At 53.5% G+C, this 27,094-nt stretch overlaps 2 protein-coding genes and 1 long non-coding RNA gene across 6 annotated transcripts; 1 reads left to right on the forward strand and 2 right to left on the reverse strand.

Annotated features, from left to right (window-relative positions):
* Positions 1-14: 14 nt before the first annotated feature.
* On the reverse strand, positions 15-13,682 carry RAVER1 (ribonucleoprotein, PTB binding 1). 4 transcript variants are annotated; one of them, XR_014056115.1, is made up of 14 exons: positions 13,442-13,682; positions 11,840-11,906; positions 9,765-10,234; positions 6,033-6,224; positions 5,803-5,932; positions 5,356-5,450; positions 4,326-4,413; positions 3,805-4,016; positions 3,614-3,707; positions 3,402-3,538; positions 2,560-2,634; positions 1,955-1,994; positions 1,485-1,568; positions 15-1,395 (listed from the first exon to the last, which is right to left on the reverse strand). XR_014056115.1 is itself a non-coding variant. In XM_081498205.1 (14 exons), the coding sequence occupies exons 1-14, from the start codon at positions 13,658-13,660 to the stop codon at positions 1,249-1,251; spliced, it is 2,151 nt and encodes a 716-aa protein (XP_081354331.1). In that variant the 5' UTR covers positions 13,661-13,682; the 3' UTR covers positions 15-1,248. The 4 variants fall into 4 exon arrangements, 2 of the variants coding, with proteins under 2 accessions (XP_081354331.1, XP_081354330.1); XM_081498205.1 differs by having other exon boundaries at positions 1,955-2,095; XR_014056114.1 differs by having other exon boundaries at positions 3,402-3,707.
* On the forward strand, positions 13,414-16,384 carry LOC145509498 (uncharacterized). The gene is made up of 2 exons (XR_014056118.1): positions 13,414-14,739; positions 15,951-16,384. It is a non-coding gene; the product is annotated as an uncharacterized LOC145509498 (long non-coding RNA).
* Positions 13,911-21,285, reverse strand: ICAM3 (intercellular adhesion molecule 3). Its single transcript, XM_081498206.1, has 8 exons — positions 21,248-21,285; positions 20,887-21,032; positions 20,020-20,286; positions 15,946-16,254; positions 15,339-15,620; positions 14,631-14,885; positions 14,270-14,518; positions 13,911-14,181 (listed from the first exon to the last, which is right to left on the reverse strand). Exons 2-8 carry the CDS (start codon positions 20,999-21,001, stop codon positions 13,994-13,996), a joined length of 1,665 nt encoding a protein of 554 aa, XP_081354332.1. The 5' UTR covers positions 21,002-21,032; positions 21,248-21,285; the 3' UTR covers positions 13,911-13,993.
* Between the last annotated feature and the right edge of the window lie 5,809 nt (positions 21,286-27,094).

Consider the following 27,094-nt stretch of genomic DNA (forward strand, 5'->3'; position numbering starts at 1 on the left):
CCAGCCAGGTCTGCTTCCTTTAAAACCATTTACTTACAAACTTTAATTCAGCAAAGGTTTGTGTGAGATTGGGGAAGAGACAGCCCCCTGGAGTGGATGTGGACCCCGAGTCAGGGGAGGGGAGCTGGTGGCCCAGCTGGCCAGGGTCACAGCCCAGGGTCACCTCAGGCTAACAGGTCCTGCTGGTGGGAAGGGGCAGAGTTTATCTGCACCTTGTCTTATTTTCCAGCATTGGGCCACAGGGAGGCCAGCTCTGGGTGATCTGGCTTGGGGATGACAAGGCGGGGCTCATCTTCAACATGGGGGAGACGACAGAGGCTCAGTGAGATGCACAATGCCCGACAGACAGTAGGACAGTAGAGGGACTGGGTTAAGCTGGCAGAGAAAGCCCACCCCGCACCTAGGCCTGGGCAGAGAGGGCTGGTGGGACTGGTTTGCCAAGACCAAAACTTTGGCCTTCTACTGTCCCCATGATAGGGGACCTTGGGTAGAGGGGCCCAATCCCCAGGCCAGAGCCATTTGGTCCTGAGTCAAGCTTCCGGAGCTCAGCATCTGAGAGGCTCTGTCCGGCGGGGTCTGGGGCCTGGCTTTTAAGGCATCAGAAGGTGAGGGGACTGTAGTAGGGAGCAGGGGACCCGGAGCTGGGGTACAGGCCAGAGAGGGCAGGCCGGGGCAGAAGACAGCCATGCCTGCAACAAGTGTGGGAGAAAGAAAGAAGGGCTGAGCCATTTCAAACTGGAAACTGTGGAATGGAGGCCCAGACATGCTGGGCCTTGAAGGAATCAGAGCTGGGAGGGGAACGTCCTGGATTGTTTAAAAATAATAAAAATTAGAAAAGGAAACCGAAGTCAATCTTCAAAGTTAGAAAATGGGGTACGTCTCTGATCCTCACGGGAGGTCAGGGAAACCTCCAAGGCACTCGAAAGGCCAAGATACAGGAGCGACGAGGCAGGAGGGGACTCCCAGAGAGACGGACACAGGCGGACACGGTGGGGGGGGAGGCGGGGGGGCGGAGAGAGCAGGCTGTGCCCCTCCCTCTTAAGGCTGCAGGGTTTACACACTGGGAGCAGGCCAGAGGTGCAGAGTGCTCCCAGATGCCCCCCGCACTCCTTGGGCTCCTGCTGGTTGGTCAGCAAAGTCTTTCAGAGTTTTTTCTATTACCCAAAGGAAAAAAAAAGTAACAACAAAACACCAGAAAACCCCAAAGCAATTTGGTGCAGGCCTTTGAGCATCTCCGGCACTGGCCCTTTAGAAAATCCTCTTGCGCTTCAGGTAGGAATCTGCGTAGTGGCCACCAAGGCCCTGGGAGTGCTGGCCCACATAGCTGCCTTCTGGGCTGGGCTCGGGTGAGGGCAGCAGGTGGGCGAAGCTGCGTTTCTGTCCACCCAGTGGGGTCTGGAGACAGAGGGGAGGGGCTGGTGGGTCAGGGGCCACCCAGGGGCCACCACTCCCCAGCCCTGAGGGTCCCCACCCCCTACCCATACCTTCAGCAAGTGGCTGTGGCCATTGGGCCCAGGGCCAAGGCCCAGGAGCCCTTCTCCGGAGCCCAGTGGGGAGGAGCCAACCACCTGGGAGAAATGGGAGATGTGGGATGGGAGAGGAAGCAGCCCCCAGAGCAGAGGCGAGAGTTTTAGGTTCAAATCCTGCCGCTGCCAGGTACGAGCTCTGAGATTGGGGGCTAACTATGTCATCCTTCTGGGCCTCAGTTTCTTCATCTGTGGATTGGGGCTATACCACCCACACCCTGGGCTGCTGGGGGAGGAAGTGAGAGGCCCAGAAGCCTGGGCAGTACTACATGTAAGACATACAGGCTTGAGGAGGACGGCCTGTTTTAGCTCAGCCTTGAGCAAAACTGACCCTTACCACCACCCTGGCCGTGACACCGAAGGTCACAGGGGCCCCATGCATCCGGGTTGTCCCTGGGGCCCCGTTCTCAGTTGGGGAGGCTCCTCACCTTGTTAAGGTGGCTCTGCTTGAGGCCAGCCTGCAGGCCACTGGTGAAGTAGGAAGTGGGTGAGCCCGAATAGAAGTGGGAGAGGGGCCCACCGCCACCTCCGCCACCCCGTTCGCCAAAGCCACTGGGTGGGGGGGACATCTGCAGAAAGGGGGCTAGCTGAGTAAGGCAGATCACTGAGGAATCACCCCCTTTTGGAGGTCCCCCAAACAAGTCTGGGCTTTGGCCCCTAGGAGAATGTTTTGACAATGCCAGCAGAGGGGCCAGCCCTCCCTTCCTCCTCTGGGGAACCCCGGGACCACTACCATATGCATGAGCACAGGCTGGCCAGCTGCAGGATGAGGTCCAAGTGGAGCAGTCACTGCAGCCGAGGCTGCATCCCCAGCCTACTGACTGCCAGATACATGAAGGAACCCACTGTGAACTCCCAAGACCCAGCTGAACTGCCTGGTGATTGCAAAGAACTGCCCCCCACCCCCCACCCACAGGAGGGTGAGAATAATAAAATATTTCCTGTTCTAAGTCACAAAGTACTGGGACTGCTTCTTATGCAGCATGAGCTAACTGATACATCCAGGAGGTGGGATGGATAGGGAGGCTCTTACTTTGTGTCGGCTGGGTCCGTGAGGCCCAAGGGTTGGCTCCCGTGGGTGGGAAAAGAGCCGCCGAGGTCCCACATCCTGAATGAGTGGGAGAAGCATGTTGAATTGGGGCGGTGGGGGGGGGGGTGTCTATAACCAATCTCACCCAAATTCAGTTCCACAGCACAGCTGTCATTGGGGAAGTCTGCCTCCTCCAGAAGTGGGCAGACTCTAGTGCCTGGGGCAAACTCAGCAAGCAGGGTGGGGCAGTGACACAGAAGCGGTGCCTGGTCCCAGGGGGTGGCTGCACCTGGACCCCAGAGGGCTGCGAAGGTGTGAGGCAGGAGTTTGGAGTCTTTAAGGCAAGCAGGGCACCCTGGTGCGAACTCTTGTGGTTTCTGTATTTTGTCACTGGCATTTATCTCGGTTATTTTTTAAAAAATCCAGTGTGGGCCAAACACAACACATGTGGCCAGTCTGCAACATCTGGCCTAGAATTCAGAACCATAGAAGGAGCAGTTCTCCAGGGACTGAGATGGGGACTGCAGAGGGGAGCAGTGAGAAGGACAGACAGACAGGGAGGAGGCTGAGCCCTTGTCTGTTAAAGAGAAGTAGACGTGTGGCCGCAGGCCTCTTGGGAGAGAAAGACTGACTGACAGGAAGCAGGGTTTGATGATGCGCAGAGACAAACAGACAAGAGACTTGAGCGCAGGGACCATGGCTAGCATGTTCCCTCCTGTCTCCCGTGCACTCAGCCCAGCCCAGCACAGTCAGTATTAGAAAGATGTCGGACTGGAGAATGATGTGCTCGCTGGAGACAAAGGGCCTTTGGGAGGGCTGCCCCCAGGGTGGCCGCATATACTTACTGAGGGGTATTCGAAGCCATAGCTGTCGGGCAGCCCTGGTTCAGGGGGCAGGCGGGCGCTGGAGAGGGGGCTGAGCAGGCGGGACTTGAGCTGGAAGGCTTTGCTGCTGCTGCCACCTCCACCACCACCTCCGGGGGCTGGGGGGTGAGGCAGGGGGCCCTCAGCTGGGCGGCGGCTTCTCCCAGCGCCTCCCCAGCCCCGGGCCTCCTTACCCGCCAGGTTGCTGGCTGGGAGCAGGCTGTGTAGGTTCAGGTAGGGATTCAGGGGGATCCGGAAGTCCTTAGGGGGCTCCCCCAGCAAAGAGACCTGTGGTGGGAGGGCTAGATTCATGAGGGCCCCTGGAAGGGGGGAGCTCTCAGGGCGGGAGGCTGGGGTGATGGCTGGGCACTGAGTGGGGCCTTACCCCAGGGGGCGTTGGCAGAGGCCCGCTGTCTTTCTGGAGGCCTCTGAGGCCCGCGCCTCGGAGCCCCACGGGGGCAGGGGGTGGAGTAAGCTGGGGTGCTGGGGGACCCAGGCCCATGGGTTCCCGGTCACCCCCAGATGGGCCGAGCAGTGGCGGCAGCAGGGGTGGTGGCTTCCCTCGCCGGGGTGGCAGCTCAGGGGGCAGGCCCCCTCCTACAGAGAGAAGAAGGGTGTCAAGCAGCCCAACCACACAGGACCCCTTCTTCTGGGGCCTGGGAGCCTCGGGTTGGACCAGGGCCACTACGTTTCGGACACCGAGCAGCATTCTTGAAGTCCATCAACTCCCAGGATGTCCGTGGCTCCCCAAGGAGGCGGGCACCATGTGCTCAACTGACAGGTGAGGACTCAGGTTAGGTCACTTGCCCAAAGCTGTACAGCTGGGAATGTACCACGCCCAGGGAGGAAAGGGAAGGGGAAGTGGGATGGAGCCCAGAGAGATGGGGAGGAGGGGGTTGGCATTACCTGCAGACAGCTCCCCGAGGAGGGGGTTGGCTGGCTGGGCCCCAGGCTGGAGAGTGCCCAGAGGAGAGTCTCCCAAGATCCCAGGTTTCTAGGGACAGAGGATAATGAGCTGGAGATGAGACAGGGGCTCACAGGCCCAGCCAACAGCCAATGACAGGCAGACACACAGGGCATCTCCCAATGTTTGCGACACCCTGGCCATTATCCACCCACCAACAGTGACCGCGGGCCACCTGCATGCCAGGGCCTGCCCAGGTGCTGGGGAGACCCCGGGAACAATGGGCCATACTCAGCGGGTCAAAGCGTGTCACCCACAGTCAGTTACCGTCAGCAATTCATACAATGATGTCCACTGGTTCACACCTAGCCCCCTTGCTGATTATCACAGACCCACAACGTCTAACACACCCCGATTGGAGATGCAGTGTGTGACAGCCACATGTAGATTCAATCATTCTTATTCACACAACAGCCCACGCCCACAACCTCACCTGTCAGTTACCATCAGACACACCCGAGTCACTGACTTGGCCCGTGAATCAAACTGGACAGGGTGGTGTGTGTGTGCTGTCATTTCAGTCCTGTCCGACTCTGTGACATTAAGGACTGTGGCCCGCCAGGCTCCTCTGTCCGTGGGATTCTCCAGGCAGGAATCCTGAAGTGGGTTGCTGTGCCCTCCTCCAGGGGATCTTCCCCACCCAGGGACTGAACCCGTGTCTCTTGTGTCTCTTGCACTGGCAGGTGGGTTCTTTACCACTAGCGCCACCTGTGTGTGGTGTGTCAGTTTTTCCGTGTGCGTGTTGAGGGGGTGGGGATGAGAGGCCCCTCTATTCCCCTGTGGGGCCTTGGCTTTCACTGAGTCACTTCCTGAGCACCTGCGAACCAGGCCCCAGGGACACAGTCCGAGGGCCCACAGCCCCACTGATGGTGAGCTACCCGTTGGCAGAAGAAGCAATGTTGGAAATGGAATCATGAGGGGCCGCGGGATGTGTGTGAGGAGGGAGCCTGTGGCCCACAGGCCTGAGGTTACCTTCTGACTCTGGGTCTGGAGGGCAAGCTGCAGCAGCGCCGTGGAAAGGGCGGGCCCATTGAGCAGCGGCATGGCTGGGGGGGCACCCAGGAGGCCTAGGGGGAGACCCAGAAAATGAAGTGGTCCTAGGGTGGAAACCACCCCCCACCCCGCTGACCACCAAGGAAACACAGCCCCAGGCCCAATTAAAACAGGAAATGGAAGCTCCATGAGGGCAACTGACATACCCCAAGAAACAGCCTGGGTGATGAGTTCCCCCCTCACCCCCCCCAGGGAAGGACAGTCCCTCTTCCATGACCCTGTCCACTTGCAAGGGACTCAGGGTACCAACTCCCTTGGGGAGCGTCATCCCAGACCCTGTTTGTGGGCTCATGTCACTCGGAGCTCAGACAGCAAGAGTCCAGGGAGGTGCCCAGTTCTGAGAGTGCTGGGCCCCCCTCGCCTTACCCTGCTTGCCACCCGCGCCACTGTGGAGCAGGGGGTTGAGCAGCAGCTGGAGGGAAGCGGAGGGCCCCAGGTTGTTGAGCAGCTGCAGGATGTTGGGCTCTGGCAGGAGCCCTTTGCCCCGATTGAGGGCCTGCAGAGAGGATCAGAGGGGCAGTTCAGAGCCCTGCCTGACTCCCTGGTACCCCCATGCCCCTCCTCTGGGGCACCCGCCCCCCCGGGCATGCACTCACCGTGGCCTGGGCAGCAATGAGAGCGGCCAGCATGCTGCGGCCAGGGGGCCCGGGGGCGCAGAAGGAGACACGCAGATGGCTGCCTCCCAGGGCCAGGCCGTCCGCCCGCTGCTGGGCCTCCTCTGCCATCTCTGCTGTCTCGTACTCCAGCACGGCGAAGCCCTTCAGCTGCCCGTCCTGGCCATATGCCAGCTGTGGGGGGGGAGAGGCAGTTGTGAGCACCAGGGTGGCAGTGACCACCATCAGCTGAAGTGACAGCAGTGACCAGATGAGGATTCTGATGACAGTAAACCCCTAAAGAGAGAATGGACTCTGGGCCTTGTGCTGCCCCGCGCCCGGTTCCTATGTTAAGTCATCGAACCTTCTCAACAGCCCTGGGAGGCTGTATCCTGCCCATTATTCAGAGGGGACAACTGAGGCTCAGAGAGGTCAGCATGCTCAAGGTCACAATGCTGGTGGGAGGGCAGAGCCAGGCTTCCCACGGGTCAGAGCTACCAGGCCTTGCGCCAGTGCCTCTTGGGGACGTTGCCTGGTTTTCCAGAGTACACGCTGCAGGGCCTGGAGAGGAGGGGCTGGCAGGAGAAGAGAACCAGGTGCTCTGGAGTTCGGCCTGATCGCACACCTCAGGCCGAGGATGCTACAGCTGCGGCTGAGAAGGGCATACAGTTTGATGGTGAGGCAGATGGGCACCGAGCTCAGGTTTAAGGCTGGTAGTGCTGGGCAGGAGGGTGGGGTCACACAGCCAGTGTGTGGCAGAAATAGAGATGTGATCACGAGTGAGCCAGAGGCCCCTTCACCTGCCTTAACAGCAGCCATTTGGTACTTCAGGCCCTCACCCTCAATCCTGGAGCAGGATGTGTTCCAGGCCTTTTTTTTTTTTTAATTGGCTACGCTGCACAGCATATGGGATCTTAGTCCTAACCAGGGATCAAACCCACACCCCTTGCATTGGAAGCACAGCATTTTAACCACTGGACCGCCAAGGAAGTCCCTATGTTCCAGGATTGAGGCTGTTTTGGAGATGAGAAGAGGGAGCCGAACATACCCTATGTATCAGTCACCCCCAGGGGGTTCTGGGGCACTCTGGAAATCAAGCTTGCGAATAGCTCGGCAGCAAGATGCAAAGAGGAAGGCCACAGATGACCCCATGTCAGTTCAGCTCAGATAACAAGACTCTTGGTTTCCAGGGTATTGTGGCTGCTAGACTCGTGGACCAGGGCTGTCCCAGGGTGGGCAGATCCTGGGAGAGCATCTGGCTGGGCCCCACATGGCCATGGGCCAGGGGCCACAGGTGCTGTTTCACTGCACCCCGGATACAGGTGGTCTCGGCACACCCACTTTGCAGGTGAAGTAACTCCCTGCAATTCGGGAGACTCCAGTTCAATCCCTGAGTTGGGAAGATCCCCTGGAGATGGTTATCTCCCAGTATCCTTGCCTGGAGAATTCCATGGACAGAGGAGCCTAGCAGGCTACAGTCCATGGGGTCTCAAAGAGTCGGACATGACTGAGCAACTAACACTACTACATAGCACTCAAAGTTTTTTAAGCAACTTTGCAACAAAATGAACCGATTAAGTAGGGACTTCCCTGGCAGTCAGGGCTCTGGACTTCCACTACAGGGGAGCAAGGGTTTGATCCCTGGTCAGCAGTGAACTAGGATCTCACTAGTTCTGTGCAGCCAATTTTTTTTTTTAATGAATCAGTACAAATGACATGTATATTTGTTTGTTGTTTAGTTGCTAAATTGTGTCCGATTCTTTTGTGACCCTATGGATTATAACAGGCTCCTCTGTCCATGGGATTTCCCAGACAAGAATACTAGAGTGAGTTGCCATTTCCTTCTCCAGGGGATCTTCTCCACCCAAGGATGGAACTTGCATCTCTTGCTTGGCATGCAGGTTCTTTACCACTGAGCCACGTGGGAAGCCATATATATGTGTGTGTGTATATATATATATATACATACACACACACACACACATAAATTGACCTGTTGATAAATGGCAGAGTGAACCAGACTAGGCTGCTATGGACTTTCCTTCACGTTCTCCTCTAGACTGTATCGGAAATAAAATGCCCCCGGACATGGGCAGCAAACTCCCTTATGGGAGGCGAGGGTGCCCAGTTAAGAGCGTGGGCCCTGGGTCAGCTGCCTGATCTTGACTCCCAGTCCATCTCTTTCTGGCCAGCTTGGGGAGGTCACTGCAAGTGCCCATCCATGGCCCCAGGTTTCCTCATCTGTAAGATGAGACCATCAGCTGGATCCACTGGGTAGGGTGGCTGTGGGTGGGAGCCTAGTGCCCACTGGCCCAGGCAGGGCAAGTCTGGCCTTCAGCCCACCTCTAGTGAGCACTTCACCTTTGCCACTGGCCAGGCCCTGCACCAAGGCCTGGATGGGCTGCTTCTCACAATCACATCCATCTTATCCGATGACTACAGAAAGGAGTCAAAGGGCAACCCAGGCCATTGGCTCCTAAATAGGGGGACAGAGGCTCAGACTTCGACCTGCTTGACTCCCAAGCCCAGGCTCTGTTCAACAGGATGCCATGTGTGACTGGGCTCCTTGGAGGCGGTCACCTCCCAGCCGGGGACTCAGCAGATATGTAAGTGGGGGAATAAATGAGCAACCATTCACAATAACCCAGTCACAAAGCAGGACCAGATCCGTTCTGAGATGGGGATAGCGAGGCCCAGAGAGAGAACCTGTAATTGGTCATGGCTTTGTCGCCTTCAATCTCCAGTCAGTGGCTGCTGACTATAAGTGTATGTCACCTGTGTCCTGAGTCCCATCTAGGGCCTGGCACACAGTAGGCGTGCTGCAAAAGCAGCAGCAAACAAGGAGTGGGGTTCCTACCAACACTGGTTCCCTGGCACCAGCACCCATGGCAGCAGACCTGGGCTCTGAGCCCATGTCCCAGCCTCCTCCAGGGTGGCCTGGGCTTCCTGGACTGGCTCTGCCCACCCTGGCTGTCTGTCCTGGAATAACTGATCTCCCCACCTGAAAGCACAGGTAACACCTGCCCCCCTGGGCTGTTACAGGCAGGGTGGAGAGATAGTAGTTAAGCCCAGTGTGTGCTGAAGGATGTCCACTTTGGGAGCCTGGGGGCTCTCTGAGAGCTGGCCCTGGCCTATTCTTGCCCCACTGCACCTGTCACAGAGTTAGGCACACTTACAGAAGGGCCTGACAAGTGAGACCGGAATGAACCAGGGATTGTTTTCCTAAACCATCGCATGAGGGACGAATCTCTACTTACAGGGGTAGGAAGGAAACCAAGACCCAGAGAGTGAGTGACCTGTCTGGGGCCACAGGGCAGGGCTGGGATCTGGCCATGTGTGACTTGCGGTGGGCTCTCCCAGTGACCTCCTTGATGCTGGCCCTGGGGTCTGGAGGCATGAGCACAGGGTGGATGTGAATGCAGGGTGAGCGGGTCTCAAAGCCTTTTTTTTTTTTTTTACAAAAGTAGCCTTGCTTGCATTTTTCAGGGGCAGGTTAAGCAAGTCACCAGAGGGTGTGCAGTGATCTGAACCCCAGCCATCTGGCTCCTAGCTGGGCTGTCACCCACTGTACCACATGGCCTTTCTAACAAGAACACCATTCAAAGTGGCCTCACTGCTGCCTTACTGAAAGGGAACACAGAAGACTGGAGAGAGCAGGTGACTCAACGGCCCCTCCAAGGTGCTCTGGGCTTCACATCTGCTCCCCCAGGTCCCTGCACTGGGCATCGGGCTTACCTGGCAGAACGTGGGGGTGTGGACGGCTGACAGCGCCCGGCGCAGGGCATCCACATCACTGAAGCCAGGCGGCAAGCGGTCAACACAGAGGCAGCGGGAGTGGAGCAGGGCAGGTGTCAGCTGCCCGGCATCTGTCCAGTGCACATAGAGGGTGCGTGGGCCCAGGGGCTTGCCCAGCAGGTCTGACTTGGCGCGGGCGGCCGAGTCCTTCTTCATGTACTCGGCGAAGCCGTAGCCCTTGGAGTGACCAGTGCGCTCGCTGTAGACCAGGAAGCAGCGCTCTAGGCTGCCGAAGGGCCGCACCAGCTCCTCAAACTGCTGCTGCGTGAGGCTGGGGGGCAGGTTGGCCACGCAGAGCAGGGCGTCTGTGGGCTGCAGCTGCACTGAGAGCTCCCGCTCCCGCAGGCGGCTCTGGTGGAAGGCGCTGATGGCGGCCTCCGCCTGCTCCCCGTTCAGCAGCGTCACAAAGGCTGCGATGGGTGGGAGCATGGGGTCAGCAGGGCCCCCCGAGGGCCTGTGCCTCTACCCCATGTCCGCCCATACCCACCTCCCTCTAAACCACACATGACCTCAGGAATACTGAACCACCAGGACATCATGGGCACCAGCGGACTGGAATAGTCACCAGCCATGAGCAACAATACCCAGTGCCGCCTGGCTCCTCCAGGCTTACTCCTTACAACCCACGGTGATGCTCACCCACTGAGGGCCTGGCCCCATCCTAAGAACTACTGTGTTGGCCAAAAAGTTCATTCGGGTTTTTCCACAAGCTATGCCATGTGAGGTAGTAGTGGTTAACATGTGGTCTGGGGAGCCTGGGTTTCAACACCAGCCCGAGTGGCTCTGAAGTCTGTTTCCTTCTTTGTCAAATGGGAATAACTTCCTCCTCACTATCTTTCCAGCAAGGAAATGGGCACAGGGCAGTGCCCTGCTCAAGTGGAGAAGCCTGGACTTGAACCCCGGCAGGTCGCCTCCCAGGCACCCACAGTTTTTCAGATGTTTTAATGAGTTTGGCTTCACAGCCAACTCCAACAGGCCATGTCCAATTTGCTGGTGAGAAAACCAAAGCTCGGGAGGGTAAGTCACTTGCTTGTGGCCACACAGCGAGGACAGACCAGGACAAGAACCCAGGACTCTTAGCCTCCAGAGCCAAGATCTTAATTACGACCCCAGTCCACCAGGTAGGTCTCGAGGGGTCACCTGTCCTCAGTTCCTTCTCATCCATGTTACAGACTGCAGGCAAAGGCCCTGGCAGGTTTGACACCTGGCACGATGCCTGGTGGACACAGATATCCACCAAGAGCCTCCTATGTTGGGGGCCAAGACCAGTCCCTGTTCTCATAGAAATGACCACCATGTGGAGGCAGGTGAGTGAGTCAGCAGAGACAGCCTAGGGTGGTCAGTGCTATGATGGGGTACGGGGTGTGCTTGGGCACTGGGAGGAGCTGCCCTGAATGGAAGAGATGTTAAGAACAGAGGGAATAGCCTGGAACCTCAGGCACCTGAAGAGGTGGCAAGGCTGAGCTACTTCTTTGCAAGGTAATATCAGGAAGAGCTCAGACAGGTTGTGAGGAGACAGAAGAATGATCAGGGTTAGGACCAGGTTTGATCAGACTTGCAATCAGATCAGAGCTGGTTGCCTAGGGGAAGGTAGGCGGGAGAGTGAAATCGTGGAGGCAGAGAGGCCAGAGGGAGGCCGTCATTTCGGCAGACATGTCTCCTAGACCCAGAGTAGGACAGACTATTGCCCCAATCTGTCCCCATCTTGGGTGCCCATCGTGGGGCATCCTTGCTGTTTCTCTTCCAGGCTACCCAGCAGATACCTGGGCACTGGGGACCCCTTCCCAAACATTCCCTCCGCCAGCCAGTCCCCTAGGCCTGTCTGATCTTCTTCAAGTCCTCCAGAATAACTGGTGCCATTCCAATCCCTTGGCTCCCATCTGGTCCATGGCCCCCCTCTCTCTGCCGAACGTTGGGCCTGAAGTTCAGGAGACACTGGGCCAGGACTCTCCAGCGTCAGGGACTGTCATCACCTGCCACTAGCCCACATCACCCCACCCCAGGGTCCCACAAACCTGTCCCTTTGTACTTGTCCACAAAGCAGTACTTGAGCTCATAGTCGCTGAGCAGGTCGTGCACCTCCTGTGGAGACAAGCCAAAGGACAGAGAATCACCGAGAAATGAAGAGAGCAACCCAGTGGCATGTTCACGTGGACCAGCTATGAAGGCAGGTCAATCACCAGCCGCATTTTACAAGCAAGGAAATGGAGTTTCAGAGCAGTTGCTTGCCCAAGGCCATTGCAGCCATACCTAGCAGGGGTGGGAGGCAGAGCTCAGCTGCAGAGCCCATGCTTTTAACCAACACAACACGCTCTTAGAGAGTCAGGTGGGTCTGAGTTCAAGACCCAGCTCTGCCCACAAGGAAGTTGTTTAACCCGTCTGCACCTCAGTTTGCAAGACTGACTCTTTCCAACAACCCTGCAAATCAAGTATTAACAAGTCCATTTTGTAGATGAGGAAACGGAGGCTCAGAGAGGTGAAGGAAATTGTCAAAGGTCAAGCAGCTGGTCAGGGCACAGCAGTGGGAATGCCACCCCTGGGTACCTGACTGGGGACCCTGTGTACTTAATAAGCCCACATTGTGTGGCTTCATGTGCCTCCCCATTCCCTCCTACTGACAGCTTCCTGCAAGCCAGCTGCAGAGGTGAGGCTCTGGAGCCTTTTAGTGCCAGACACCCTGTGCACCCTGCAGGAGAGAAGGCACATTTCCGGCTGGGAGATGGTGGGCAGTAGGAGGATGACTGACTCTAGGAACACCTGTCTCAGGTCTATCCCCAAGTCACACCCCTCCCAACACTCCTAGGGTCCCACTACCCATGAACAGAGAGAGCCAGTGGCAGGTGTGCTGGAGGGGCCAGGGAGCAGGGATTCTCCACAGCAAGGACAAAGAACCCATTCCGTTGTTGAAGGGCAGGGCAGACTAGGTTCAGTCTTCCTGGGTCCAAAGAGCACTGGGAAGTCCTGCCCCATTTGGCGCCAAGAGAAGGGCACCCCTGGATTACCAAGGCACCCCAGATCAGCCAAGGAGGGCTACATGGAACAATGCCCCCTCCTTCTCTGCAGGTCTGTGGCATGGGGACAGGAGATGACTCCATTTTTCCAAATTAATCTGAGGCTTTTGAGGAAAAAAGACCCCTGGGGCTGCCTTAACTTCTGGATCTACCCCTAAAAGGAATTCAAAAACGCTTGCTATGGAAAGGCACACTCTAGTCAACCATGAAGCTTATGGATATGAGATCCCACCACTCCATGCTAGAGCAGGAAGCAACTGGCGTCCCTGATTCCACAGTCCCAATCTGACTGTCCATTCACTATCCCCCCAACATGGCCAAAGCTGCCCGCCCCCTTCCATTCCCCGCCCCCTTCAACCACTTGGCTCCTTCCAAGCCTCTGGTCGCCCCTAGCAACGTCCTCCCTCAGTCCAAAATTGGTTTCTCCCTCCATCTCCGACCCCTTACGTCCCGCTGTTGGTCTCTCCCGATCCCGCATGGATCCCGCGCTTGGACTCACCCGCCGACGACCCCCCCCCGGGCACGCCAGCGTTGGTGTCGCCCGGTTCCCCCCGCGCACGCGCACGGTGGTATTTCCCGCCACGCTCCCACACAGCCCCCCCGTACCTGGTTGGTCACGTCCCCCGGGAGGCCCCGGATCAGTATCTTGCGGCGGTTACGGAACTGGCGCTCAGTATGTTCCAGGCGTTTCCGGATCTCCTCTGGATCTAGCGGCGGCAGTTCTTCTTCAGGCGCCCGGCGCTCCGCGGCATCACCAGCCTCAACCTCGGCCCCAGCCTCTGGGCTCAGCGGCGGCCGGTGAGTAACGGACACGTCGGCCGCCATCTTGGGAAACCCGGCGCCTTCTGGGACCAGCGAGCCGGGGCGGAGCGGCATAGAGCGGCAACGAGGGCGCGCCCGCCGATTGGCCAATGGAAGCCCCGCCTCCTCTCGACTCCTTCAGCCCATTGGGTAAAGCCCGGCCCGCCTCTCGGTGTTCCAGCCCTGTCTGGGCACTACAGGCTCCGCCTTTTTCCGCTATCGCGATGTCACTCTATGGGCTCGCGAAGCTGCGAGATGGAATCAAGCCACAGTGTAAGGATTTTAAAGCCTTTATTCAGAATTCGAAGATAGATACAGCCAGGCCCCCGTCGTCTTTGCTCAGTATCACTGAGCTCACTATAACTCCTCTGTCACAGTCACGGGCTGTGTAAACATGAGGGACCACCGGCTGCTCCTTGGCTTCAGGTGGTAAATGTCACGTTGCCTCTGCACCCTAAAGACATATACTGAGGCTGCAGCGAGAGTCACCACGCCCAAGATCGCTAACACTCCCAGGGCGATGTTGATAGTGACCAGGTTCCGACCTGTGCGGAAAAACGAAGAATAAATACGCTCGTGTCAGCCCCTCCTAAGCTTGCCCGTCTAGGATAAATACGCCTTGCCGAGGCTCACCTTGAACGTCCATCATCACTAACATTTCGTCCATGCCCCGTGAACTGGCCGCCTGGCAGCTGTAGGTACCACTATAGTTTAACAAGACGAGGAATGGAATCCCGACGGGCACCTTAAACTTGGAGCCTTCCCGCAGACACTGTAGCTGGGGGTTCGGGTTGCCCCGGGCCTGGCACTGCAGTATATGCATAGTCTTTTCTTTCCACATCAAGCGTTGGGGACATTTAGCTCTGTCAATCGTGGGGCCGTCTGTGGGACCGCCAAATGATCAGACACACCCAACACACCCAAGGCACAATGGGGCAAGGGAGAGACAAGTCTCAAAGAAGCAAGGGATTAAAGGTCAGCGTGACCTACTCACACTGGACACGCAACTGGACGCTCCTATTACGTTGCAACGTCAACTCATGCACCTTGAGGGTAGCATTGCAGAAGAAGGTGCGCCTGTCGTCCTTCTCGGTGGCCTTTAGGTGAAGCTGGGCAGGCTGTCCTGGTACCGCGGCTGGAACTCCGTCCAGCATGACCTGGACTCGGGGTCCGGCCGCGCAAGTCACAGTCACTGGGGTCCCCTCTGTGGCGTTAGGCTCACTCAGGTTCAGGTTGGGCCCCTGGAAGCCTAAAGGCGGGGCATTGCCCAGGAGTTTGCTGACTACACACCTCCCTTGGGTGAAGCTCTGCCCCCACCTGCCTCCTTCCCGTCGGAGTATCCAGGCTACTCCTTCATTTACTCTGCAGCCCTCACCCCACCCAGTTTGGGGCACTCAGGCTCCTCTCGGGTTACTTAGGCCCCTCCTGTCCCTCTTACTATGGGACTTCCCTGATAGCTCAGTTGGTAAAGAATCCGCCAGCAATGTGGGAGACCTGGGTTCCATCCCTGGGTTGGTAAGATCCCCTGGAGAAGGGAAAGGCTACCCACTCCAGTATTCTGGCCTGGAGAATTCCATGGACTATACAGTCCTTGTCACAAAGAGTTGGACACTTTCACTTTTCCTCTTACTATATGCAGTGACGTTCCCGGGTCAGCCCCACCCCTCGCCTCCTGAGCAGTTTTGGCTCCGCCCCTTCTTACTATAGGCAACCAAGTTCTCCCGGGTCTCTCGGTTCTCGACCCCCAAGGTTACACTGCAGACAATCTCTTGGGTGCCCTCCTGTTCGGTTTTCGCTGTGGCTGTGGCCGTGAGCGTGTCCGCGTGGCTCACAACTGTGGCATTCAGCATCTGGTTCCCCAGCGCCAGTTGAATATGGGCCTCCGACGCTGGGAACAGCCCATCCAGGCTGCAGTTAACAGGGCAGGAGGTTTCCATCTCACAGAACCGGGGGAAAACGAGGCGTGGGGGGGTCTTGGGCATGGCTTGAAAGAAGGATAGAAGTGAGCAGGAGGAGGTCTCACAGCTGTGGAGATCCCTTTTCCCCATGACACTCATCCCCCTAAACCAGGGTCCTTCTTTCCCAGGATACCTTGAGACCTGCATCACCCCCTTTCCAGGACACACACAGCCTTCTTCAAAAGTCCCAAGGCTGTGAGCCTCTCATCTGAGGCTACCCTGCCCAATGGCCAAGGGCATGTGTTCCTTAAAGCCCTGAGGGCCAGGCCACCCCATTCTCAGGAATTCGTGGTCAGGGAACACTTACTCTGGCTCCACTCATCACCCACCGTCTGAAGTTGTTTCCCTCACCGAAGGTTTGGAGCTTCCTGGTGGCCGAGGTGTTCTGGAAGAGTTCCAGCCCTTGGGACCGCAGGTCCAGTTCGGAGCGGCAGGAGAAATTCGTGCCATGGTCCTCTCTTCTCGGCTGCACCATGAACGTGACCTTGGCGGGCTCCTCCTTTCCCACTGGCTGCCGGCCCAGCTCCTCCTCCCCGTGGAGAAGCACCATGGTGAGGTGGTCCCGGGGGGCCCCGCCAGACACCAGACAGCTCAGGTTGAGTTGTTCACCTACCGGCTGCCAGCGGGGCAGGGGTGCCAGCTGCACACGCTGTGGGAACGCTGAATGGAGGTGTGTGAAGGGGAGAGTAGAACTTACCAACCAGCCGGCAACCTCTACCATGGAGAAGAGCCCAGGGTGGCCCAGTGTGGGACTGTGAACTTCAAGTTAATAAACCTGCTGGACTTACAAGTGTGCTAGTATATGTGTTTGCCATTATCATTAACATCATGATTATTATTTCCTGTTTTGCTGGACACCTTGGCAGGCATTGAAATGAATCAGTTTTTCTGTTCCCAAGGAATTCATAGTTAACAGAGAAAAAAAGGGCAAGGAAGGGGACTAAAGTTTATGACCATTTATGATGTTAATAGTAATCATAGAACTTCCTGTTTATTTTGAGTTTTCCTTCCTCTTTCCAGATGTCATCCACTTTCATTCACACAACAATCAAGTGAAATCTCCTCTATTATTCTTCCCTTTTATGAACAGAGAAACTGAGGCCCAGCCAGGTGACGTGATCTGCCGAAGGATGCGCAGCCAGGAAGGGGCAGAGCCAGGCTTAGACAATGGGTTTCCCAAACCCTAGACCTGTGTGCCCACCTACCTCCATGACATCAGATCTAGGAAGTCCCCTAATCCCTCCTTCAGCCTCTGGCCTGAACTCTGATCTTGGCCTTTCCCAGAGCTTGGTCCAGTCCTCCCCAATCTGTCCCAGGTGCTCAAGGCCTGGGGCAGCCTCTTGAAAGTGCTCTCTACAGTCCTGGGGGTACTCAACAGATCCAGGCTGGGTCCAATCCCAGCTGCAGCTTCAGTGGCCCTCAAAGGCGCACATTCCAAACCCTGGGCCTCCGCTGGGGGAGCAGCTCTCAAGCCTGGCTCTGAAGCTGTCACAAGCCTGCGGACTGGCTTCCATGGAAAATTTTTAACATCTAACCATTTACAGGGCTTCTCTGGTGGCTCAGTCGTAAAGAACCTGCCTGCCAATACAAGAGATTCAGGTTTGATTCCTGGTCCAGAAAGATCCCCTGGAGAAGGAAATGGCAACCCACTCCAGCATTCTTGCCTCAAGAATCCCCGTGGAGAGAGGAGCCTGGTGGGCTACAGTCCACAGGGTCACAAGGAGTCAGCCACGACTTAGCAACTGAACAACAAATTTACAATTTTAGAGTATTTAACAAGGAGGCCCCCATCTTAACCTCCACTCAAGGGCTAGTGGTATGGTAGCCAATGCTGATTATGCCTGGGCTCTCTATGGTGGATGAGGGAGGCCCCACGTGGAGTATTTGCCAATTTCTGTGGTGTAAATACTCCCACTTTTGGCTGATTTAAAGCCACTCAATGTGACACAGAGTTGGGAAGAGATGAGCCCACTGGGCTTTCGTGAGCCAGGACAAATTGGCTCCTGCACAGCACTGGACAGTGGCACCTTACAGCCACACAGACGGGGATACCCAGATACACACGTAGGCAAACGTGCAGAAATACACACAAAGACACATATAGACACATACTGGCCCAGACATCCACACATGCTCAGAGACAGACATACTCACATAGATAAACACACGGGCACAGATTGTGACACATACACATGTGCAGACACTCACACACAGAAATACAAATCCAGGGGCTTCCCTGGTGGCTCCATGGTAAAGAATCCACCTGCCAATATAGGAGACATGGGTTCAATCCGTGGTCTAGGAAGATCCCACATGCCGAGGAGAAGCTATGCCATGCACGGCAACTACTGAGTCTGTGCTCCAGAGCCCGTGAGCTACAACTACTGAAGCCCACGCAGCCTAGAGCCCGGGCTCCGCAACAAGAGAAGCCATGAGAAGCTCAAGCACTGCAACAAGAGAGTAGGCCCGCTTGGCACAACTAGAGAAAAGCTTTTGAAGCAATGCAGACCCAGCCCAGCCAAAAATAAATAAATAAAAATTTAAAAGTTATTTTCAAAAGGTACAAGTCCAGAGCCACACACAGGCACACACAGCATACAGACAAACACATTTGTAGACATACAAGTACACTCACACAAAGATAAGGACACTGGGATCCACCTGCTCACAGACATATAGGTACACAACCATGAATGCAGACACTGGTGCACACACAGGAAGAGCATACACACAGCTACAGATGTACACTACACTGTTCTGAGGCCTCACAAAACCGTAGGCACCCTGAGTGATGTACTCAGCTATTTCCTAGTCTGTTGGGTTCTTTTGTTTGTTTGTTTTTGGCTGCACCACGTGGCTTGCGGGATCTTAGTTCCCCGACCAGGGATTGAACCTTGGGCCTTTAGCAGTGAAAGCACTGAGTCCTAACCACTGGACAGCCAGGGAATTCCCTGTCTTCTTTCAAATGCAGAGAAACCGGAAGGATTCATAAAAAACTGGTAACAGGGATATCAGGTCTGGAGAGGAAGACTTCAACTGTGAAGAGCAGGGATTTGAGACCTGGACTCCAGGCATCTCTGCTCACGGACCCTGGCAAGTGACTTTACCCCCACCGAGTCTCAGTTTCCTCATCTGTGAAATGAGGCTCATAAGTGTACCTCCCCACCCCCGGGCTTTCATAAGGGCTTTTGGGTGAGCACCTATGCGTCAGCACTAAGAACAACAGTCACTCACAGCCCACACTAGGTAATGGAGACTTGACACTGACCCTCCCCCTTTTTTAATACTTTTTGATTTGGGAACCACATGAATTTATTATCTGTCATAAAAATAAAAGCAATAGGGGACTTCCCTGGTGGTCCAGTGGCTAAGACTCCACACTGCCAATGCACAGGGGTTCGATACCTGGTCAGGGAACTAGATCCTACCTCCCGCCTGCCACAACTAAGACCCAGTGCAGCCAAATAAATAAGTAAATACAAAAAAAAGAAAAAGTAGGGACTTCCTTGGTAGTCCAGTGGTTAAGAATCTGCCTTGCTATTCAGGGGACACGAGGTCAATTCCTGGTTGGGGAACTAAAATTCCCTATGCCACGGAGCAATGAAGCCCGAGAGCCACATGCACTCCAGAGCCCGCATGTCGTAACTACTGAAGCTCATGTGCCACAACTAGAGTCTATGCACCACAAAGAAAGATCCCGTGGGCTGCAACTAAGACCTAATGCAGCCAAGCAAAATAAATAACTATATTAAAAGAAATTTTAAAAATTGAGTAAAAGACGTGTCCTTTTTTTTTGGCTGTACCGAGAGCCTTCCACGGTTTTAGTTCCTTGACTAGAGATTGAACCCAGGCCCTTGGCAGTGAAAGCCTGGAGTCCTAACCACTGGACCACCAAGGAATTCCTGAAATATTTTTTAAATGCTTATTGGGCTTCCCAGGGGGCACTAGTGGTAAAGAACCTGCCTGCCAATGCAAGAGACTCAAGAGATGCGGGTTGGATCCCTGGGTCAGGAAGATTCCCCCAGAGGAGAGCACGGCAACCAATTCCAGTACTCTTGTCTGGAGAATCTCATGGACAGAGGAGCCTGGCAGGCTACAGTCCATGGGATTGCAAAGTGTCGGACACAACTGAGGCAACCTAGCACGCATGCACACACACACAATGCTTATTGAGAACCAAATAAGTTGATTTCACAGCTGCTGCTTTGGCATGCAGTTGAAATGTACCCCTCTCTCTCTGACTTTGTCTCTCTGTCACACACACACACACAAACACACACACACACCCAGGTCTGAGCTCTGACTGAGTGTCCTGGTCCATTTGTGCAAATTCAGGGCCCCAGCCCCACCTCGGTCTCCTACACCATTGGTCATCTACCCCCACCACTGCCCAAGGCCATCTCAACTCCAGCCACGGCTACTCACCGTACACTGTGATCTTAGAGGAACCTACCACCTGGGACTTATTGCAGAGGCCGGAGCAGAGAAGTTCCATGTCACTTGTCACGCTGGTGAGACGGAAGGCCGCCCAGCCCAGGCCACTGCTGTGGGTCTCCTTGGAGAGGGCTGTCTCCAGGAAGATGAATCTAGGGCTGGGGCAATCTAAGCTGCAGTTTACCACGAGGGGCTCTCCAAAAGGCACCACTGGGTCCTTCGGCTCCATTCGTAACTGGTATGTCTGTTCCTGGGCACCTGCACAAACAGAGTCCCTGCTGGGGGCTCCAGTGCCCCCCAGCCCACCCAGCTGCAGGTTCCACCCTTCAACACCTCCCCTAGCCAAGATATGAAGGTCTCTGCCTTTGGCAGTGCTTCAGTTTAGTGGGAAAGACAGATGATGGATCAGGAACCAAGGAGAGCTGAGAAGGAGGCCAGGAGGAAATGAGTCAGGAAAGGCTTCCTGGAGAAAACTACTACAGTCAGTTTTAAAGGGTCAAGGAGGATTTAGTCAAGTAAAAGCAAGAGTGATCCTGGCAGACTGAAGAGCATAGGCAGAGATCAAGAGTCCGGATGGAGCAGGGAGCAAATGCATGCAGGCATAAGTGTTTGGGTGTGTGTGTGTCTATGCTGTGAAGGGGGCAGGGAACAAGTGAAAGGCAGGGACCTGGCCTCAGGGTGCCCCGAAGGCTGAGTTAAGGAGCCACCACTTTCCCCCAAGGATACTGGGGAGCCCCCTGACAGATCTGAGTCAAAGAAGTGTTGCCACAGCCCTGGGCAGCAGGAAGTGAGGTGCACTGTTCTCCTTCCCCTCCCCAGCAACCCATCTCCAGCCCTGCCCAGCTCACTGGGCCTCACCTGTGGGCAATAGACAGCAGGCAAGAAGCAGAAAGATGAACGAAGTCCAGCAGACTCTGGGCGGCGGCCCTGAGGGCATCATGGTGGCCAGATTGGAGGCGGAAGTTCCCTTCATGAAGCGCAGGGCACCGGCGAACAGGCAGGACCTCCAGGGGAAGGAAGAATTGTCACCGCGGTTAAGAATGCAGAAGTCCAGGGGCCACACCTTGCCAAGACTGAGGGAGGGGCAGGGGAATATTTTGTGCCACCCCCTAGGGGTCCACAGTGAGGGTCTCAGGGAAATGGAGAGTGCTGGTGAGTCTCCGAGGAGTGTCAGAGAGGGCAGACCTCAGTTACACCCCTTGTCCCCAGATCAACTCACAGGAAGTGCCAGTTCAGTTGACTTCCTTTTTTCTCAGTACTAGAAAGCCTGGAGGGGGGCAGGGGTGAAGGTGGTAAGACATCTCCTTCCTGTTGAACTTAGGTGAAGGGGGCGGTTTTGTTTCCAGAGAGGAAGTTAATGGGGATATCTGGACACTGGCCTTGAAGGAAAAGGGGTGGGATTTCGAGGTGACGTTTCAAGGAGGGAACAATGGGCAGACTTCTGGGCAGGGCTTCAAAGAGTTAGCATGAGATCTCGATGTTCCTGGAGGGCAAATAAAAGATTTGGGGGGTGACAATGAGGAACCCCCTATGATGAGTAAAACTGTGACAATGAACAGAGCCCACATTTACTGGGGACTTGTGCCAGGCTCTATGTTGGCTGCCAGCGTGACTTCTATAGGGCTCCTTATCTTTCCAATAGTCATGTACAGATGTGAGAATTGGACCATAAAGAAGGCTGAGTGCAGAACAATTGATGCTTCCAAATTGTGGTGTTGGAGAAGACTCTTGAGAGTCCCGTGGACTGCAAGGAGATCAAACCAGTCAATCTTAAAGGAAATCAACCCTGAATATACACTGGAAGGAATGATGCTGATGCGCCAGTACTTTGGCCACCTGATGTGAAGACCCAACTCATTGGAAAAGACCTTGATGCTGGGCAAGACTGAAGGCAGAAGAAGGGGGCAGCAGAGGATGAGATGCTTAAATAGCATCACCAACTCAATGAACATGAATTTGAGCAAACTCTGGGAGACAGTGAAGGACAGAGGAGCCTAGCATGCTGCAGTCCAAAGAGTCACAGAGTCAGACACTACTGAGCGACTGAATAACAACAACAAATCTTTGAAGATCTTGGGGTGGTCTCCCATTGCCTGTGTGCAGTGCTGAGATGGAGCATTTGAGGGACAACTAAACCCTGAGCCACCGTCTGCCAAGGGTGATACTTGTAATTGAGTTCTTATCCCTGTCTTCATCCCTCTTGCCTTTCTCCTCCAGGTAGCTGGTCTCCTCATCCCAAGAGAAGGAACATGTGTATGTGTGTGTGTGTGTGAGAGAGAGAGAGACAGAGAGGTGGGCACTCCATCAGCTCCATCTCTCAGGCCTCTGACCTGCCTCCCGTGCCTCTGATCTGAGCTCCAGAGAGGGACCTTCTTGAGGGCCTTGATGGCACTCAGGGTTCATCCACTCTCCCCATCCTTGAGGCCACTCCCCCTTCTCACCTGGAGTTCCTGCCCCAGTTAAATCTCTCCTCGCTTGCCTCACCTCTGCAAAAGTCTGCTTCCCACATGGTGCCAAGAGAGAAACTAAAACCCAAATCAAAAGTATTTGCAAATCATATATCTGATAAGGGATTAATATCTAGATTGTAAGGAATTCCTACAACTCAACCACGACAAACTCAATTCAATAATGGGAAAAGGGGACTTCCCTGGTAGTCCGGTAGTTGAGACTCCAAGCTCCCAATGCAGGGACCCAGGTTCTAGCCCTGGTCAGGGAACTAGATCCCACATGCTGCAATGAAAAGACCCTGCATGTCACAGCTAATGTGACATGTGCAGCCAAATAAATATTTTTTAAAAAATAAAAAATGGGCAAAGGACTCAAGTAGATCTCCAAAGAAGCTATACAAATGGCCAATAGACACACAAAAAGATGCTCAACATCACGAGCCACTAAGGAAAGGCAAATCAATGCCACAGTGAGATAGCACTTCTGATGATCACGATGGCAACTCTCAAAAACACAAAACAGAAAGTAGCAAGTGTTGGTGACGATGTGGAGAAACAGAGCCATCATATTCTGTTGGCAGGAATATAAAATGGTGCAACCACTGTAGGAAAGAGTTTGGTGGTTTCTCAAAAAGTTAAGCATAGAATTAAATGATTTTGCACTTCCACTCCTAGATATATAGACCTTCAAAGAATTGAAAGGGCTTCTCTTATAGCTCAGTCAGTAAAGAATCTGCCTGCAATGCAGGATACTCGGGGTCGACTCCTGGGTCAGGAAGATCCCCTGGAGAAGGTAATGGCAACCCACTCCAGTAATCTTGCCTGGAGAATCCCATGAACAGAGGAGCCTAGAGGGCTACAGTCCATGCAGTCGCAAGAGTTGGACACTACTTAGTGACTAAACCACCACCAACAGTGAATTGAAAACGAGGATTCTAACAGATACTTGCCCACCAATGTTCATAGCAGCATGATTCAAACTAACCAAGAGGTGGAAGCAACCCAAATTCTGTCCATCGACAGAAGAATGGATAAATAAACTGAAGCATAGCCATACACTGGAATATTATGCAGCCTTAAAAACAAGTGTCACAAAGAGTCGGACACGACTGAGCAACTAACACACACAAAAACAAGTGAAATTCTGACACATGCTACATGGATGAACCTCAAAAACATTATGTTAAGTGAAATAAGCCAGACACAAAAGAAGAAATATTCCACTTATACAAGGTCCCTAGAATAGGCAAATTCATAGAGAAATTAGAAGGGTGGGTACCAGGGGCTAGAGGGAGAAGGAAATGGGAAGTTAGTATTTAATGAAGACAGTTTCTTTTTGGGGAAGATGAAAAAGTGCTGTAAACAGATTGTGATGATGACTATAGAATATCATGAATGTATTTAATGCCATAAAATTATATACTTAAACCATTTGTGTGTGTTTAGTTGCTCAGTCACGTTTGACCCTTTGTGACCACACGGACTGTAGCCCACCAGGGTCCTCTGTCCATGGGATTCTCTAGGTAAGAATACTGGAGTGGGTTGCCATTCCCTTCTCCAGGAGATCTTCCCAAGCCATGGATCAAACCGCATCTCCTGTGTCTCCTGCATTGAAGGCGCATTCTTTATCCACTGAGCCATCAGGGAAGCCCCTTAAATCATTTTAAAATGGTTAAAATGATAACATACATATTCATAATAAAATAAAGTGACATCCACCTATTTTGATTTGTGTCCAAAACATGAGATGGATTGACAGATGGAATGGATAGATAGATGGAGAGACACAGTATGATAAAGAAAATTTAGCACCATAGTAATTGTGGAACCTATGGGCTTCCCTGGTGGCTCAGTTGGTAAGGAATCCGCCTGCAATGCAGGAGACCTGGGTTCAATCCTTGGCCTGGGAAGATCCCCTGGAGGAGGGCGTGGCAACCTACTTTAGTATTTTTGCCTGGAGAATCCCCATGGACAGAGGAGCCTGGCAGGCTATAGTACATGGGGTCACAAAGAGTGGGACACAGCTGAGCGACTAAGCATAGCACATGAATATTCACTGCACTCTTCTTCCAACTTCTCTGAATGTCTGTAATTGTTCAGATAAAATGTTGGAAAAGAAAACCTGCCTCTTGATTGATCAGGTGGCGGCTTGTGTCACAACAGGAGGGACAAACATTCCCTGAGTGTCACCTGCTGAGAGGACTCACTGCCGTTTGTGAGAGAGACTTGCCCCAAAACTGGACACGGAAACTGATGCTTGGTTGGTCAAACTGAGAACAGAGGAATATGTTAAACTACATCACAAGGACACCGTCAGACTGGTGAAGTCTACAGTACAAACAGCTGAGTTTCTTCAACAAACATGTTGCAAGGGGGGAAAAGGAAGAAGAGGAACCCAAAACTTACAGAACTTGCCTCCAACCAGAAGCAGTGCATGAACCTTGTTTGGATTGTTAATAAACATTTTTTGTTTATTGATTTTACATACCTATTGGCTGTGGCGGAACTTAGTCATGACATGTTGGCTCTAGTTCCCTGAGCAGGGATAGAACGTGAGGCCCCCTGCATTGGGAGCACAGAGTCTTAGCCACTGAACCATCAGGGAAGTCCCCTGTTTGGATTTTTATTTGAATGAACTGTAAACAACCATTCATCAAATATTGAAGAGACAATTGGGAAAATCTAAACACTCTAAACTATACAATGATATTGAGGGATGACTGTTTAAACTTCTCAATTACGATAATGACATTGTAGTTATTGCTTGTGGTAACATCTCTCATCACTACGAACAAAGCTAGTGGAGGTGATGAAATTCCAGTTGAGCTATTTCAAATCCTGAAAGATGATGCTGTGAAAGTGCTGCACTCAATATTCCAGCAAATTTGGAAAACTCAGCAGTGGCCACAGGACTGGAAAGGGGCAGTTTTCATTCCAATCCCAAAGAAAGGCAATGCCGAAGAATGCTCAAACTACCGCACAATTGCACTCATCTCACACGCTAGTAAAGGAATGCTCAAAATTCTCCAAGCCAGGCTTCAGCAATACATGGACTGTGAACTTCCAGATGTTCAAGCTGGTTTTAGAAAAGGCAGAGGAACCAGAGATCAAATTGCCAACATCCGCTGGATCATCAAAAAAGCGAGAGTTCCAGAAAAACATCTATTTCTGCTTTATTGACTATGCCAAAGCCTTTGACTGTATGGATCACAATAAACTGTGGAAAATTCTTAAACAGATGGGAATACCAGACCACCTGACCTGTCTCTTGAGAAACCTGTATGCAGGTCAGGAAGCAACAGTTAGAACTGGACATGGAACAACAGACTTGTTCCAAATAGGAAGAGGAGTACGTCAAGGCTGTATATTGTCACCCTGCTTATTTAACTTATATGCAGAGTACATCATGAGAAACGCTGGGCTGGAAGAAGCACAAGCTGGAATCAAGATTACTGGGAGAAATATCAATCACCTCAGATATGCAGACCACACCACCCTTATGGCAGAAAGTGAAGAGGAACTAAAAAACCTTTTGATGAAACTGAAAGAGGGGAGTGAAAAAGTTGGCTTAAAGCTCAACGTTCAGAAAACTAAGATCATGGCATCTGGTCCCATCACTTCATGGGAAATAGATGGGGAAACAGTGGAAACTGTCAGACTTTATTTTTTTGGGCTCCAGAATCACTGCTGATGGTGACTGCAGCCATGAAATTAAAAGACGCTTACTCCTTGGAAGGAAGGTTATGACCAACCTAGATAGCATATTTAAAAGCAGAGACATTACTTTGCCAACAAAAGTCCGTCTAGTCAAGGCTATGGTTTTTCCAGTGGTCATGTATGGATGTGAGAGTTGGATGGTGAAGAAAGCTGAGCGCCGAAGAATTGATGCTTTTGAACTGTGGTGTTGGAGAAGACTCTTGAGAGTCCCTTGGACTGCAAGGAGATCCAATCAATCCATCCTAAAAGAGATCAATCCTGAGTGTTCATTGGAAGGTCTGATGTTGAAGCTGAAACTCCAATACTTTGGCCACCTCATGCGAAAGGTTGACTCATTGGAAAAGACCCTAATGCTGGGTAGGATTGGGGGCGGGAGGAGAAGGGGACGACAGAGGATGAGATGGTTGGATGGCATCACCGACTCGATGGACATGAGTTTGGGTAGACTCCAGGAGTTGGTGATGGACAGAGAGGCCTGGCATGCTGCAATTCATGGGGTCGCAAAGAGTTGGACATGACTGAGCGACTGAACTGAACTGAACTGAAAGCTCAACATTCAAAAAACTAAGATCCTGGTATCCGGTCCCATCACTTCATGGAAAATAGATGGGGAAACACTGGAAACAGTGTCAGACTTTATTTTTTTGGGCTCCAAAATCACTGCTGTTGGTGATTGCAGCCATGAAATTAAAAGACACTTACTCCTTGGAAGGAAAGTTATGACCAACCTAGACAGCATATTAAAAAGCAGATATTAATGGGATGACCCAGAGGGATGGGATGGGGAGGGAGGTGGGTGGGGGGTCCAGGAAGGGGAACACATGTAAACCCATGGCTGATTCATGTCAATGTATGGCAAAAACTATTACAATATTGTAAAGTAATTAGCCCCCAACTAA

Source organism: Giraffa tippelskirchi, chromosome 6, assembly GCF_054371585.1.
Source record: "Giraffa tippelskirchi isolate mGirTip1 chromosome 6, T2T-mGirTip1v1.2.pri, whole genome shotgun sequence".
Classification (NCBI taxonomy): Eukaryota; Metazoa; Chordata; class Mammalia; order Artiodactyla; family Giraffidae; genus Giraffa; species Giraffa tippelskirchi.